The 17262-nt window shown below is 41.8% G+C and overlaps 1 protein-coding gene across 2 annotated transcripts in view; it reads right to left on the bottom strand.

The window, feature by feature from the left end:
- kiaa0930 overlaps positions 1-16337 on the bottom strand; it is a 92911-nt gene extending 76574 nt beyond the window's left edge. For both annotated transcript variants that reach the window (XM_067999760.1, XM_067999761.1), the window contains exon 1: positions 15973-16337. In XM_067999760.1, coding sequence (XP_067855861.1) covers positions 15973-16096 — 124 coding nt within the window. In that variant the 5' untranslated portion in view covers positions 16097-16337. The remainder of the gene's footprint in view (positions 1-15972) is intronic.
- Between the last annotated feature and the right edge of the window lie 925 nt (positions 16338-17262).

Below are 17262 nucleotides of genomic sequence, written 5' to 3'. Positions count from 1 at the left end.
AACAAAATGGTAATTGTTTTATTTTAAATGGATTTACAACTTTGTTACACAGAGAAAAAAAAAAATCACCCAATTTTTTCAAGACTAAAGGAACACTTCAGAGAAGGCTCCCAAACATCCTGTGAGCTTTATCTTATTAACTTTTAGATACCAAGATGAAAAATTACACTTAAACATACCTTTCTTTATATTTTTAATAATCTTCCAAACTCTATCCTGTATGTTGCTACATCCAGTGATCAGACATTCCCATGTTCATTTGCAGAGCACTACACACGAGACGTAATGCCGTAAGACTGTTCTCCTTCAGCACCAGCACTCTCTGACTTCAGGACAAACTGCAAGTCATAATGCAGAATGTGCAGTCTTTCCAGCAGGCAGTCCTTCTCAGGAGGTCCAAAATCGAAGTGCCAGTGGTTTAATCTCCCACTTCAGAGTTCACAGTCTCAGCTACACTGTACAGAGAAAGAGTCTGCACCAGGTCAGTTGGTGGTGGCTTGGGGGAAGCCCATCCCATCAGTACAGACTGATGCAGGACATGGTTGGCTGGGGGCGCAGAGTAATAAATCCGGTAGGGAAGAATTCAAGAAAATTATAGTAGGATTGCTATAATTGACGAGCGTATTTGGAAATGAAAAATAATTAGCCAGGTTCCTGCTCTTGGTCACTACATGTTGACCCCTACTGGAAAGGGCACATGGATGCCAGAGAAGGAGGACAGGATCAGCTATGATGTCCCCCAATTGACTGCCAGCACTCACTGCTTAAAACCACACAAGAAAGGCAATGTGGGAGAGATACTGAAAAGTGCCTGGTATTTGTGAAACTATTCCAGTAAGAGCCAGCGCCTTCAAAGGGGTGAGAGCAGAGGGATTTGTAGAATTACTGCCTGGTTGAAAGACAGTCTGTATACTGCTGTTAGTAAAATTCATGTGTAATCAGTAGTTACCTGAAGGCTGAAACCGGATGAAAATACTGGATTCAGCATGGCCGCATCTTTAGATTTGAAAAATGGCCGATCTGCAGCCATAAAATAAACAATAGACTTCACCCTTGTATCTGATGCTCCAATTCAAATCTCCTTTGAAAGCCCTGAATCATACTCAGCTAAAAGCGACCAGGCACATGGATTGCCGTGAGCTGGGTTATCAAGGTCCATAGAATAATGAAGGGCAGATGAAGAGGTCAGTGCCTGATTACAAACAGCACACTTGGTTCTTTACTGTGAGCATTGCAACATTTTTTCCTTCACCTGGCCTTCGGTATAAACTTAGATTTATCTCTCGAGTCTGGAGCTGCATTTCCTATTTCAACCATTGGCTTCTCCCGTCATGTTGTGTCTTTCTGTAAAGAATAAATGGTCCAGCTAGTTTTATGTTTCGCCTGCCCCCAAAAATGAGGTTCCACTTTCATAAGGTCGTCCATGTTAAAGTCCAGTCAGATGAAACTGGCCCAATTATAGCAAGAGTTCACATTTCAACTCCACTAGATGCTAACATTCAGACCCTCTGTTTCAAAGTCTCACCATTGTGCCTTGGAACCTATTTGTCAACTGTTGCTATCCGGTTGTGAAGGACATGCCTTACAAGGTTCAATAGGACACAGAACTGTAGCACTCCTGGCAATGGCATGTTCGGAAGTATTTGAAAATAATGCGATCGAACACGTTCTTGCCTCTAGAGATTTGGACTTAAGCCCACACTGAGCCCACACAGTCTAGAAAAGCTCTGTATGTTATGAAAAAAATCCACAAAACGGAAGTATTCTTTGACTATTATTCCCCTAACAGTGAAACACTTGAGAATCTGTCACTTAACCCTTCTAATACTGCTTGCAACACCCCAACTACATGACAGCTTGGCAAAATGTTTATACAGGTGTAATATTCTAAAACAAAATCAAGAAAAAAGATTAAAATACCAAAATCTGCATTGTAAAGAAGTTGATGTTGCAACAGCAGGGAAAGAATTTGCTACAGCACAAGCGTTTCCCAGGAGCCAAGCAGTGCGCCAGAGTTCAGGCCATCAAGTTCGGCCTTGGCTGTAATGCTCCTTATGGCCGAGTACCTTGCCCACACTCTAGTCACACATGAAGAATTTCACTTGGATGGGGCAACTGACTGCCGTGGATGGTTTCTAGAATTAGTGCCTTCTGAAGGGAGGGGGGAAAGTAAAATGTTTTTAACAGCTGCATACGGAATACCCCGACCAAATGCTTCAGGAGTGAACAAAGCCATTTAGAATTCAGGTAGCCATCAAATCAGTGTTCCTTTTCCATCTAAATAGCATTAAATTTTGCTGTCTCTCACAACTAGTAAATCAAACATAATTTAGAACACTGGATTACTTGGACAGGTCCAACTGTTTGGCAGCAGCAGTGGTGGATGGAGGGTGGAGTGTGGACAAGAGGAGGAGATTAAGTACATTAATGATGGTAAAGGAATGATCCCATCAATTGTTTAAAAAACCACAGAGGAACTAAACTATAAATTTACTATTTCATTTTTTGTTATAGGCAGCAGACATTCCTGGTTCTTATGAGTCCAACAAAAAGTGCAGTGACTAAAATGCATGTCCGAGAGATTTCCGCAATTTTGCCCCCATAGAAGATATTGGGGCAGAAATTGATTGCGAAATAACAGTGAGCTGAACAGCAAAATGGAGGAGCAAACAGCGCTCGCAGTCAAAGTCGGAAATTGCTCCTGCTGGTTCGCCGATGATATGACAGCTCCAAATTAAAAGGTATATTGCACACTGCAATCAGAGAAATCGTTGAAAAAGTGCTAACATGCTCATCTGCCCCAATGGAAATTAACTAATTATACCACAACAGGTACATTTAAAAATACCATGTCTAAATTAAGTTTCAACAGCACGGCAAGTCTTAAATGACTGCCAAAAAACTAAAAATTAACTTTTAAAAACATGGCATCTCATTACTCCTTATTTCAATAGTTGTTGGTCATCAAAAAAAATTTTTTTTAAAAAAGTTAAATTTTAAAAAATGTTTTCCCTTTTATCTCTTGTTTAATTCAATTATTTCTTATCTTTTTTTCCCTCACTATTACTGTTTTTACAATGATTTTAATGATGTACCTTTCACTTCCTGGTTTTAATGTTCCAAACCTGCAGGGAGTTACGCAGCTTGTCAAAAATGCTGCAGTCTGATTGGTCGAGGGGAGAGGGTGATCCTCTTGCTTCTCCCAGGGTCCCAGCCACACTTGAACTGACACTGGGCTCATCTCCGCTTCCTATTCAAGAAAGTGCCTGAAGAAAAGTGTTAGTGGGTTATTATAAATCCACAGAGGGGCGAGCAATGTTGGTTTGCCACTCAGAGCAATTTCTGCCCCATTGTTGACATCATGATGTAAAGATGTGGCTTTTTCTGTTGAGTGGGGCACTGTAATTGTTTACTGAGCAGCACCTTGATTCAGTACATTACACCCAACTAACTCCATAATCCTTTGTGTATCTCATGCCCCAGTTTTGCCCTTGGGTTTGTTCACAATAAGAAAGGAGTCCCCTGGGCTTTTCCCAAAAAAAAACCCTAGCTGCAGTAGTCAAATGCAGAAAAATATTTTAGATCTGTCTTCACTGTAGAAAACAGAAAAAACATACTGGAAATAATGGGGCACCAAGGGTCTAATGAGAGGAAGGAACATAAAGTGATTAAGGTTGATAAGATAAAGATAAAGTATTAGAAAAATGAATGGGCCTAAAAGTTGACAAATCCCCTGGACCTGATGGCCTACATCCCAGGGTTTTAAAAGAGGTGGCTGCAGAGATAGTGGTAGCATTAGTTTTGATCTTCCAGAATTCCCCATATTCCAGAACGGTTCTTGTGGATTGGAAGGTAGCAAATGTAACTCCGCTATTCAAGAAGAGGGAGAGAGAAAACAGGGAGCTATAGGCCAGTTCTACTGATGTCAATAGGAGGGAAATTTAAGGACAGTCGTAGCAGGGCACTTAGAAAATCATAATGTGATAAGGCAGAGTCAACACGGTTTTATGAAAGGGAAATTGTGTTTGACAAATCTATTAGAGTTTTGATGGTGTAACTAGCAGGATTGATAAGGAGGAAAACCAGTGGATGTAGTATATTTGGATTTTCAAAAGGCATTCGATAAGGTGCCACACAAAAGGTTCTTACACAAGATTAGGGCTCATGGGATTGGGGGTAATATATGAACATACATAGAGGATTGGTTAATGGAGAGAAAACAGTAGGAATAAATGGGTCATTTTCGGGTTGTAACTAGTGGAATGTCGCAGGGATCAGTGCTTGGTCTGCAGCTATTTACAATATATATTAATGACTTAGATGAAGGGACCAGGTGTAATCTATCCAAGTTTGCTGACGATATGAAGCCAAGTGGGAAACTAAGCTGTGAGAAGGACCCAAAGAGTCTGCAAAGGGATATCAACAGGTTTAAGTGTGTGGGCAAGAAGTTGGTAGATGGAGTATAATGTGGGGAAATGTGAGGTTATTCACTTTGGAAGGAAGAATTGAAAAACAGAATATTTTTTAAATGGTGAGAAAATATTAAATGTTGGTGTTCAGAGGGATTTGGGTTTCCTTGTACACAAAACAAAGTTAACATGCAGGTACAGCAAGCAATTAGGAAGGCAAATGGTATGTTGGCCTTTTTTGCAAGGGGGTTGCAGTACAAGAGTAAGGCAGTCTTGCTGCAATTGTACAGGGCTTTGGCGAGACCACACCTGGAGCACTGTGTACAGTTTTGGTCTTCTTACCTAAGGAAGGATATACTTGCCTTAGAGGTGGTGCAACAAAGGTTCACTAGATTGATTCCTGGGATGAGAGGGTTGTCCTATGAGAAAAGATGGAATAGAATGAGCCTATACTCTCTGGAGTTTAGAAGAATGAGGGGTGACCTCATTGAAACATAAGATTCTAAGAGGACTTGACAGGGTGGATGCTGAGAGGCTGTTTCCCCTGGTTGGAGAGTCTAGAACTAGGGGACATAGTCTCAGGATAAGGGGTCATTTAGGACTGAGATGAGGAGGAATTTCTTCACTCAAGGGTTGTGAATCTTTGGAATTCTCTACCCCAGAGGGCTGTGAATGCTCAGTCGTTGAGTACATTCAAGACTGAGATCGATAATTTTTTGGACTCCAAGGGTATCAAGGGATATGGAGATCAGGCAGCAAAGTGGAGTTGAGGTCGAAGATCAGCCATTGAATGGCGTAGTGGTCTTGAATGGCCGTATGGCCTACTCCTACTCCTATTTCTTGTACTCTTATGTTATCCAAGTCCAACTGTGAATGAGTTGACAATATAACCACCAAAAAATACAATTAACTCAGAGTAGACATTGATAATGGGGCAGACCACTACATAGGGATAGCACAAAAGCAGTAAAGTCTGTTTTGAGCATTTTAAGGCATCGCTCAACAAATGTGAAATATAAATTAAATCAGGATTCAGGTCAGAGCCATAAACTGAAGTTTAATTCTTCTTATTTAGGCTATTATCCAAATTCCATGACTGAATTACTATTTCCGTCATGATGAGGAGCCCAGAATCTTCTACTGGAACACAGACAACCTTAAAATTAGAGCTAGGCCATTCAGGAGTGAAATCAGGAAGCACTTCTTCACACAAAGGGTAGTGTAAATGTGGAATTCTCTCCCCCAAAATTCTGTGAATGCTGGGTCAATTGAAATTTATTAAATGGAGATCAACAGATTTTTATTAGGGAAGGGTATCAAGTGACATGGATCAAAGGCGGTTAAATGGAATTAAGGTACAGATCAGCCTGATCTAATTGAATGGCGGAACAGGCTCAAGGGGCTGAATGGCCTACTTCGGTTCTTATGACAACAGTATATCCAATGACGGTATTTTATATTGCGATGAAAAGAAGACACATTTGATCACCCAGGATACCTCGCCCCGTGAAGCCTTAGTCTTCTAACCCTTTGCCTCTTCTTGTGACGTAACGCAGTCACACAGAATAATTTGGTAAAGAAAAAATCTCAGTATAATTTGACCTTAAATTATCCAACATGTCAGGCAAAATAAGTTTTCTGGCAGTGCATTAAACAATATCAGAGACCTTTGGATTCTGAGGGCTGAGCTGCTTGAGGTGTGTTCTCAGCTTCTAACCTCATTCAAACCCAAGAGTGTTGCAGCTTCATATTACACTTCCACTATCAGTTATTCTATATACTATATAGCTTTGTCTGTCCTACATGATGTGATTTTTAAGAGTTTATGAATAGTGAAAATGGAATGGTCCACGTTATTCTATTGCATTTCTACAGGGATCATCATAACCTATTAATGATAATTTATCTGGAGATTCTTTGTTCTATTAAATATGCAGATTAACTGCTATTCAAAAGGGACTCCAATTATTTTATCAAAATCTCCAATTTGATTGAGAGCCACTCATATCAAATTTAAACCTGTTACAGCAGTCAAAGTAAAAAAATTAAAAACACAAATTATGGGGAAGACGTTCTTGAAAAATGTTGTTCTCCAGCACACTTAACAGGCTTCCCTACTCTGTTTGACCAAATTTAGTGCCAGTAAAATCAGACCAATTACCCACAATAATGGTTGGTTGCAGCATGAAGTAAGAATTACATCTATTTAAAAGCAGCAGAGGACTGTCGCATGAATGCCATTAATGTTGTGTTCCTGGAGTTCCCCTTTAGGGGACAATTTCCAGATGAAGTATTGATTTGCATTAATCGCACCACTACTTCCATTATTTGCTGCCAACATTAGACTTTATTTTCTTACAATAACCCAAGTCTATCAGATTTCATAGAATGATACAGCATAGGAGGCAGCCATTCGGCCCATCGTGCCTGTGCTGGCTCTTTGAAAGAGCGATCCAATTAGTCCCACTCCCCTGACCTTTCCCCATAGCCCTGCAATTTTTTTCCCCTTCAAGTATTTATCCAATTCCCTTTTGAATGTTATTATTGAATCTGCTTCCGCCACCCTTTCAGGCAGTGCATTCCAGATCATAACAACTCACTGCGTAAAATTTTTTCCTCATCTCGCCCCTGGTTCTTTTGCTAAATACTTTAAATCTGTGTCCTCTTGTTACTGACCCTTCTGCCACTGGAAACAGTTTCTCTATCAAAACCATTCATGATTTTGAACACCTCAATCAAATCTCCTTCTCCTTCGAGCAGAGAAGGTTAACAACCCGAGCTTCTCTAAATACTCCACATAACTGAAGTCCCGCATCCCTGGTACCATTCTATTAAATCGCCTCTGCACTCCAAGGCCTTGACATCCTTCCTAAAGTGCAGTGCCCAGAATAGGACAACACTCCAGCTGGGGCCTAACTAGTGTTTTATAAAAGTTTAGCATAATTTCCTTGCTTTTGTACTCTATGCCTCTATTAATAAAGCCAAGAGTCCCATATCTTTTTTTCAAAAAAGCCATCTCAACTTGTCCCGCCACGTTCCAAGATTTGAGTATGTACACCCCAAAGTTTCTCTGTTCCTGCCCTACCATTAAAATTACATCAAGTCTACAGCACAGAAGCTGGCCATTTGGCCTGTGCTGGTGTTTATGCTTCACATGAGCCTCCTCCCTCCTTACTTCATCTAACTATCAGCATATCTTTCTATTCCTTTCTTCCTCATGTGCTTATCTAGCTTCCCCTTAAACACATCTATGTTCTTCGCTTCAACTACTCCTCATGGTAGTCTGTTCCACATTCTTACCTCAGAGTAAAAAAAAAAGTTTCTCCTGAATTCCCTATCAGATTTATTAGTGACTACCTTACATTTATGACCTCTAGTTTTAGACTCCCCCACGTGTGGAAACATTTTCTCCACATCTACTCTATCAAACCCTTTCGTTATCTTAAAGGCGTCGATCGGGTCACCCCTTAACCATATCTTTGAGGGAAAAGAGCCCAGCTTGTTCAGCCTTTGCTGATAAGGATATACTCAGGTCTGATATCATCCTGGGCTACGGACCGGGTGCTGGAAGGTAGGATTAGAATGGACACCTGGTTGTTCTTTGAGCCGGCGCAGACATGATGGGCCGAATGGCCCCCATCTGTGCTGTATCTTTTCTATGGTTCTATCCTTGTGAATCTTACTTTTTGGCACCTTCTCCAGTGCCTCTATATCCTTCATAATATGGAGACCAGAACTGTGCACAGTACTCCAAGTGTGGTCTACCTAAGGTTCTATACAAGTTTAACATAACTGCTCAGCTTTTCAATTCTATCTCTCTAGAAATGAACCCCAGTGCTTGGTTTCCTTTCTTTAAAATGGCCTATTAACCTGCGTCACTACTTTTAGTGACGTGGATTTTTTAAAATTTTAATTCTTTCGTGGGATGTGGGTGTCGCTGGCGAGGCCGGCATTTATTGCCCATCCCTAATTGCCCTACAGAAGGTGGTGGTGAGCCGCCTTCTTGAACCGCTGCAGTCCGTGTGGTGAAGGTTCTCCCACAGTGCTGTTAGGAAGGGAGTTCCAGGATTTTAACCCAGTGACGATGAAGGAACGGCGATATATTTCCAAGTCGGGATGGTGTGTGACTTGGAGGGGAACATGCAGGTGGTGTTGTTCCCACGTGCCTGCTGCCCTTGTCCTTCTAGGTGGTAGAGGTCGCGGGTTTGGGAGGTGCTGTCGAAGAAGCCCTGGTGAGTTGCTGCAGTGCATCCTGTGGATGGTACACACTGCAGCCACTGTGCGCCGGTGAAGGGAGTGAATGTTTAGGGTGGTGGATGGGGTGCCAATCAAGTGGGCTGCTTTGTCCTGGATAGTATCGAGCTTCTTGAGTGTTGTTGGAGCTGCACTCATCCAGGCAAGTGGAGAGTATTCCATCACACTTGACTTGTGCCTTGTAGATGGTGGAAAGGTTTTGGGGAGTCAGGAGGTGAGTCATTTGCCACGGAATACCCAGCCTCTGACCTGCTCTTGTAGCCACAGTATTGACATGGCTAGTCCAGTTAAGTTTCTGGTCAATGGTGACCCCCAGGATGTTGATGGTGGGGGGATTCGGCGATGGTAATGCCATTGAATGTCAAGGGGAGGTGGTTAGACACTCTCTTGTTGGAGATATTCACGCCAGGCAATGACTGTTACTTGCCACTTATCAGCCCAAGCCTGGATGTTGTCCAGGACTTGCTGCATGCGGGCACAGACTGCTTATTATCTGAGGGGTTGCGAATGGAACTGAACACTGTGCAATCAGCGAACATCCCCATTTCTGACCTTATGATGGAGGGAAGGTCATTGATGAAGCAGCTGAAGATGGTTGGGCCTAGGACACTGCCCTGAGGAACTCCTGCAGCAAAGTCCTGGGGCTGAGATGATTGGCCTCCAACAGCCACTACCATCTTCCGTTGTGCTGGGTATAACTCCAGCCACTGGAGAGTTTGCCCCGATTCCCATTGACTTCAATTTTACTCGGGCTCCTTGGTGCCACACTCGGTCAAATGCTGCCTTGATGTCAAGGGCAGTCACTCTCACCTCACCTCTGGAATTCAGCTCTTTTGTCCATGTTTGTACCAAGGCTGTAATGAGGTCTGGAGCTGAGTGGTCCTGGCGGAACCCAAACTGAGCATCGGCGAGCAGGTTATTGGTGAGCAAGTGCCGCTTGATAGCACTGTCGACGACACCTTCCATCACTTTGCTGATGATTGAGAGTAGACTGATGGGGCGGTAATTGGCCGGATTGGATTTGTCCTGCTTTTTGTGGACAGGACATACCTGGGCAATTTTCCACATTGTCGGATAGATGCCAGTGTTGTAGCTGTACTGGAACAGCTTGGCTAGAGATGCAGCTAGTTCTGGCGCACAAGTCTTCAGCACTATAGCCGGGATATTGTCGGGGCCCATAGCCTTTGCAGTATCCAGTGCACTCAGCCGTTTCTTGAGATCACGTGGAGTGAATCGATTTGGCTGAAGACTGGCTTCTGCGATGGTGGGGATATCGGGAGGAGGCCGAGATGGATCATCCACTCGGCACTTCTGGCTGAAGATGGTTGCAAACGCTTCAGCCTTGTCTTTTGCACTCACGTGCTGGACTCCGCCATCATTGAGAATGGGGATGTTTGGAAAGCCTCCTCCTCCCGTTAGTTGTTTAATTACCCCAAGATCCCTTTGCTCCTCTACCGCATTTAGACTATTATCTAAGCAGTATGTGGCCTCCTTATCCTTCCTCACAAAATGCACTACCTCACACTTATTTATATTGAAATTCATTCGCCAATTACTTGCCCATTCTGCGAGTTTATTAATGTCTTCTTGCATTTTGATGCATTCTTCCCTTGCATTAACCACACTTCCCAATTTGATGTCGTCTGCAAATTTTGAAATTGTACTTCCGATTCCAAATCGTTAATGTAAATTGTGATCAACAGTGGTCCCAGTACTGATCCCTGTGGAACACCACTTTCCACCTTTTGCCAGTCTGAGTAGCTACCCTTAACCCCTACTCTCTATTTTCTGTTTTGTAGCCAGTTTGCTATCCATTCTGCTATGTATCCCAACTCCACATGCTCGGACCTTAATCATGAGTCTACAATGCGGTACCTCATCTAAAGCCTTTTGAAAATCCAAATATATTGGGTCAAAAATTGCTCATGAAGTAATAGCAAGCCTGGCAGATCTCACTGTTATTAATGAGCAAATCGAAGAGCAAGTTCTAGCGACCACACATGAACAGTTGAACACGGAAATCCAGAACTTGCTCTTCCCAATTCCCTGATCTGACAGCATCGTGTTAAAAAGGGATATCGCAGGCTGGAATCAATGGACAAGCACAAACTTGGTCTCCTGCCCAACTGGAAACTAACTAATCTCGCCAGAAAAAAGATACACTGAGTTGCATCTGGTCTAAACTAACTTAACAGCATGGTAAGTGTTAATAGCTGCCAAACAACCCCTCTGGCACTAAAAATTAACTTTTAAAAATGCGGAGTCTCATTACTCACAATTTTAATAGTTTTTGGACAACTTAATAATTGAAATTTTCATGTTTTTTTTCTTTCTTTCTGTCTTACCTCAGTCTTTCAACTTTACCCTCTCTATTTTGCTTTCTCTTTGATTTTATAGTACATTTACTAATCTTATATTACACTTCCTGTGCGGTTTGTGAATGAGATTCACATCCTGGTTCTCACAATGTGGCAAGTTTCAAGCTGATTGTTGGAGGGGGGTCAGAGATCCTTCCCCCTCCCCACTCAGAGAAGCTCAAGCAAGGACGCTGCACTTCTTACAGCTCTCCATTGAAGCAAGTTGACGCACAGAAGCCAGTGAAAAGTTTATGGGTGAGTTAGTTACTTACCAGCGGTGGGCTTGCATATCATTAGAAAAGGGAATAGTGCCTGACAACTGGCAGACAGCTAATGTTATTCCAATATTTAAAAAGGGAGATAGAACAAATCCAAGGAACTATAGACCAATTAGCTTAACGTCGGTGGTAGGAAAGATAATGGAATCTTTACTCAAAGATGTAATAGAAAAACGTGTAGAAAACAAAAACATGTAGAAAACAAAAATAAAAGTAATCATGGATTTCAGAAGGAAAAGACATGCTTGGCCAACCTTATTGAATTCTTTGAAGACGTACTGAGTAGATAAGGATGGAGAGATAGATATCTTTTCATATGCACGAATGCAATCCATCCGGACCAGAGGTTTGATCCTCTCTAAGTTTGATTAGTTTATCAATTATCTCCCCTCTTAAATGTTTTTATATCTTTTTTGATCTCCTCTTCTAATGCCATGCCCGCCTAGTTAGTCTCGCTAGTAAATACTGAGGCAAAGTAACTATTCAATATTTCTGCCATTTCACTGATTACCTGAGAGTTTATCTTGTGCATCCCTTAGTGGCCTCATCCCTATTCTGATTTTTCTTTTGTTATTTATTTGAGTCTCTAATACCTTCCTATTTATTTTTCTACTCCTTGATAATTTAATTGTGTAGTGCCCCTCTGCTTCCCTAAAAAATTTTTTGGACTTCTTTCCGAACCTTGATATTCCCTTTTGTCATCCTCCTTTATTATCTATGTTCTATGTTCTGAGTATGCCTTTTTCTTAAGTTTCAATTTTACCCTTATCTTTTTATTCATCCAGTGTTTCATTATTGGCTAGTTTGCTTTTCTTTGGAAAAAAGGGGAATATATTTCTCCTGAATTGATCGCAGTTTTAAATATTTCCCACTGCTGTTGTGTCAATTTTTTTTTCCAATTTTCCTTCTAGTTCCATTCTCATCCTCTCAAAATTAGCTTTTCTTCCCCCAAATCTAATACTTTGATCTTTGTTTTACTTATGTCTTACTAGTTTAAAGTCCTATCCACAGCCCTGTTTATCCTTTCCGCTAGGACACTGGTCCCATTCCGGTTCAGGTGGAGCCCATCCCAGTGGTACAGCTCCTTCCTGCCCCAGTACTGGTGTCAGTGCCCCATGAAATGGAACCCCTCCTTCCCACACTAGTCTATCAACCACACATTCACCTTCCTGATCTGTTTATCTCTATGCCAATTAACATGTGGCTCAGGTAGTGATCCCGAGATTACCACCCGCAAGGTCCTTTTTTTTAAAAAAAGGATGTAGTTTTTAAACTAATTGTACCATTTAGTTTATATTGCCTCTCCTCATCCTTCCTACCATTATTTCTAATGGTTTGACACTCAACTCTTCTAAAGGCAGGAAACGGTCCTTCATATTGTATCCGCAATTATGGTTGCCAATTCTGGTTGGACATATGCCTGGAGGTTTCATCACATGACCTTCTGCCTCCAACTACCCCACCCCCACAATCCCGCCATTGGTCGCCCAACATGTCCATCCTCATGGTGCACTCCCTTCCTAGGCCAATCAGAAAGTGAATAGACCCTTCCTTATCCGATTGGATGATTCTTCAAGGCCAAACAGCCCCACCCCACCTTAAATTTTTATAACTAATATACAGAAAAGTGTTAATTTTTTTTTTAAATGCCCCAATGATTTTTCTCCTGCTCCCAGCAGTGTCAGATTAGTCTTTAATTCCTGGAGACTCCAAGGCAATTCTGGAGGGTTGCTAACCCTATCCACAATACAATCCCTCCCTAATAGTTTATTTGGTAAATGCATGGATAATGAGCCAAAAAGACTAGTAAGGTTTTGTCTCTGGTCTCTGCTGAGTTAAGTGATCCCAAACATTCAGGGGGCTCTACAGTTAGCAGTATTGACCCTTTGGCTGTGTGATGGGGGTGAAAAGCTACAGTTGCTATTCCTGGTCACAACCCAGTAACTCTTGTTAAAAAGGTGGTCACTGGGTTGTAACCAGGTACAGGAACAGTCAACTGTGATATCCCCACTCCCCATGACCGAATAGCTGCCCAACATGCATTCTGGGCTTACATATAATAAATTTATTAGGCCAAAAAAATTAACCACCTTGAGCGAGCCATGATGGAAATAACAATTGTGTCGCTCACAAAGCGGCTCCAAGGTGACATTTTTCAGGTTACATGCTAATCAGCCTCTGCAAATCTGCCAGGAGGTTGGAAGCCATTACTAAATAATAGCCTGTTTGTGGCAGACTTCATGAAAGATTTCATTCTTTCTTGTACCAGAGGCAGTAAAGATTTCACGATATTGTAAGTTTTCTTTAAGATTTGATACCTGCACATCTTTTTAAAATGGAAAGATTTGATTTTAAGTTATTTATCTTTTTAATCACTGTGCCCATGCCCAGGTAGTCAGAAAAAGTCAGAAGTCAGAAATTTTATTGAAAGGACTTTTAAATTATTTTTAATTTATTCACTCACAGAACGTGAACATCATTGGCAAGGCCATATTTATTGCTCATCCCCAGTTGCCCTAAGAAGGTGGTGATGCACCTTCTCTGAACGGCTGGTAGCAATTTGATGCCACTGAGGGCAGATAACAGTCAACTATGTTGGTGTGTGACTAGAGTCACATACAGGGCAGCAGGTTTCATTCCCTAAAGGGCATTAGTGAACTAGTTAGGTTTTTACAACAATCAGACAGCTTCATGGTTACTTTTACTGATACCAGCTTTTATTTCAAGATTTTGACACAGCTCCAAACGCTTCACATAATGAAATTACTTTTTTTTGGAGTACAATGAATGATATGCAGGAAAGTGATGAATATCCACTTGGAGGAAATGGAGGGGCAATGAGAAAATTGGAAAAAATAAATAGCAATCGCAACATTTAGATATTTTTGTCATCTTAATGCTCAATTCACTGACAGTGAAATATCCCTGCACACTTTAGTATCCAGCTTATCAGTTCACAGGATTTTTTTTTGAAGTTGCACAAGCAATTTTGTTAGGGTGCTGGTGCAGAAATGATGCCGCAAAAGCTTGCAGATAAGCACCAGTATGAGGTTATTAGATGAATGGGTCTGTCTCAAATATCAGCCCAGATGGAGGTTCAGGGCGGCTCTGTTAACAATTACATCATCCTTTTCAGTGAGGCGACAATGCGCGCGGTCCGTCGCCGCCGTGCACTCTGGGAATCGTAGTCCTGCTCGCTCTCCGCTCCTCCGGCCAACCCACAGCTGGTTGGCTTCCCGAGACTACAGCTTCCAGGAGGCGCTGCGCGCCCGCGCACGCGCAACACACACCTGCGGCTTCTTTTGAAATTGCAGGTTACCTCATCTTGAGATTTACACACAGCGTAATTGAATCAATCACGGGCAATGGGAGACGTTTCTTATTCTCTTCTCTTCTCTCTTTCAAAATCCAAACTGAATGCAACTGACAGGTTTCCCGAAGCTGGGTCATAAATGCGAGTCTTTCTTTTTCTAAAACTAGCCATTTAAAAATGATACAGCTCAGCCCAGACAAGTCCCACACTGAAGACAAGTAGTAAAACATTTCAATAAAGAAACTCAGCACTACAGAATATACAACGATTGCAGCATCGCATACGCTGATCTTTCAAACCTATAACCACCTGATTGTTGGTGTTCAATTAAAATCAATGGTTACAAACAATTAGTAAAAGTCTTCACACTGACCAGACAGGATGACAGCATCCCCACCCACAAATCATAGGTGTTAATGTAGATGATAAAATCCAGTGTATATCTTAAAAACGCACTATTTGAATACAACCAAATAATGGAGGCAATCTTGCAGCTTAAAATTTCGAAATGTAATATTCGAGGGAAAATAAATGAGTTCAAAGACAACGGAGAAACGCAGCACTCGAGATAACATTAAATAGGCGGAGGAGCGGCTATAAACGCCCTGTCATAAACAAAAATCATCTGTAAACTCCCAGCACTCCTTCACCCGGTTATTACTACAAAACAACCGTCAACTAAAACGCCCAGTAATTTTAAAATAGGGTCCTTAACAGGTTATCACTAAATTGAATAAACGTACGCAAAAATCATCATATAAACATCGTTTCTGTACAAACCAATCCAATTCTATTGAACACATCCTAAATATGGTGCTATCTTTCTATTAACTAAAAGTGTTACATCCCATCACTTCCTCCTAATTATAATGGATTTTAGGTATTTAAAAAAGACACAGACCCGGGGAGGGGTGGGGTGAAGAGTTTAAAAACTAGTCATTTATATCGCAGATTATACAGGAGGTGGTTTCAATCAAAACTATGAATAAACTGCTGGGTTCCAGCCCACTGAAAATCAACTCGAGCAAGAACAACTTTGAAAAGTCAATCGTCTATTGTTTCTCTCCGAAAAAGAAAAAAAGATCTCGGTTATAAATCGCTTCAAAAAAGAATTTGAAAAGTGAAGCTTTTCATACTGTTTTCACTATAAAACAGTCACATGGCAATGCAGGGCAATGATCAACATTGGAGTACAGTAAATAACATCGATATCACATTAGAAACATTTTGATTAATCTCTGTAGCAAACATTCCCCAGCCTAGGCAGAAAAATGCCATGGAGGAGATCGCTACAACCTCCCAACATCCAGCTCAGGTCGGTCAGTCAATTCAAGGCGAGCAAACGGGTCGCTTGCACTTACCCAGTCCACTCATCTCCTGTTTGAGGCTTGCTCTGATCCTCTCCTCTTCTATCGCCGTCAGCATTGTGTGCAGAGACCCGTCCTCGCCATCCTCTCCAGTTCGGCTCTGCTGAATGGATGCCATCCCTGACCCTCTGACACTCTTCTCATTGCAGGTATCTCTTCCTCCTGCCCGCTTTAATTCCCTGACACCCACCCCCTGCCCTGACAGCGGGTCTCTACCCTTACTCACAAGTGAATTGATGGGAAACCTCAGCCTCCCTCACCCCAACATGCCTTTTTGGGGAAGGGAGATATTCAAAGTAAAACTGACAGACTCGGCGCCTGAGAGAGACGGACTCACAATTCACTTCCGTCTCTGGGAGATCAGCTGAGACAAGGAAGGAGGTAACAAGATCTCCACTTCCTGCCTCAAGCAGCCAATTGAAGTGAACAGATATCCAGACTACACTGGACATGAATCTTAACCAAGCACAACTGTGCTCTCGGTGTGTGTACCTTTTGATGTTCCTCACTGCTGCCTGATATGTTTACAAGTCTCGTTATAAATAACTTCTCTTGTGTCCCACCTGATCTATTTCATTTATTTTACAGTGACCGAACTCCACAATATCCAACCTAAATACTATTTTGTCCTGGGAGGACAGCACCATTCATACACAGCAAACTGCTCAAACTAAACGTGCGTGTGGGTAATGTTAACCAACAACTTGATTATCACCGTCAATGAAACAGGGAATTCCCTGCAATGCCTACGGGTCCCAGAAGGCTTCAAGCGAATCGGCAGGTACCGTACGATGGTGCTCCATGAACTAAGGATCAGAACATTGATCGTGATTGTAAGTGAAGAGGAAGATAAAGATCATGTATAATTATAAAGGGATACATGCATGTACACATGACTCGTTCACATCCAAGTCTACAATGATTAAACTTCTCAGAGTGCACTATGAACCTGACTCAATCACATTCTCGAAAGTGCAGTTCAATATTCTGCTTTTGAGATCCTATATTTGTTTGCAGGTCATTTATGTCGAGATGTACATCTCTTGTGTAATTTCTTCATTTTCTTCTTTACCTAGTTGTTGCCCCCTTTTATTATTTATTCATATTGAAGGAAACCCCTCCACAGATTGGAATAAAACAAACTGTGAATAGTTTCCATTAATGAAGCTTTGAAACTTATTTTTTCTAACTTTTAACCATCACTGATCCGACAGCATCTTATCACCAATCCCACAGTATCCTGTCATCGATTCCATGGTATCCTATCACCAATCCCACAGTATC

This window comes from Heptranchias perlo, chromosome 18 (assembly GCF_035084215.1).
Source record: "Heptranchias perlo isolate sHepPer1 chromosome 18, sHepPer1.hap1, whole genome shotgun sequence".
Taxonomy (NCBI): domain Eukaryota; kingdom Metazoa; phylum Chordata; class Chondrichthyes; order Hexanchiformes; family Hexanchidae; genus Heptranchias; species Heptranchias perlo.
The sequence above is the reverse complement of the archived record's forward strand: the minus strand, read 5'-3'. Positions and strand labels throughout refer to the sequence as shown.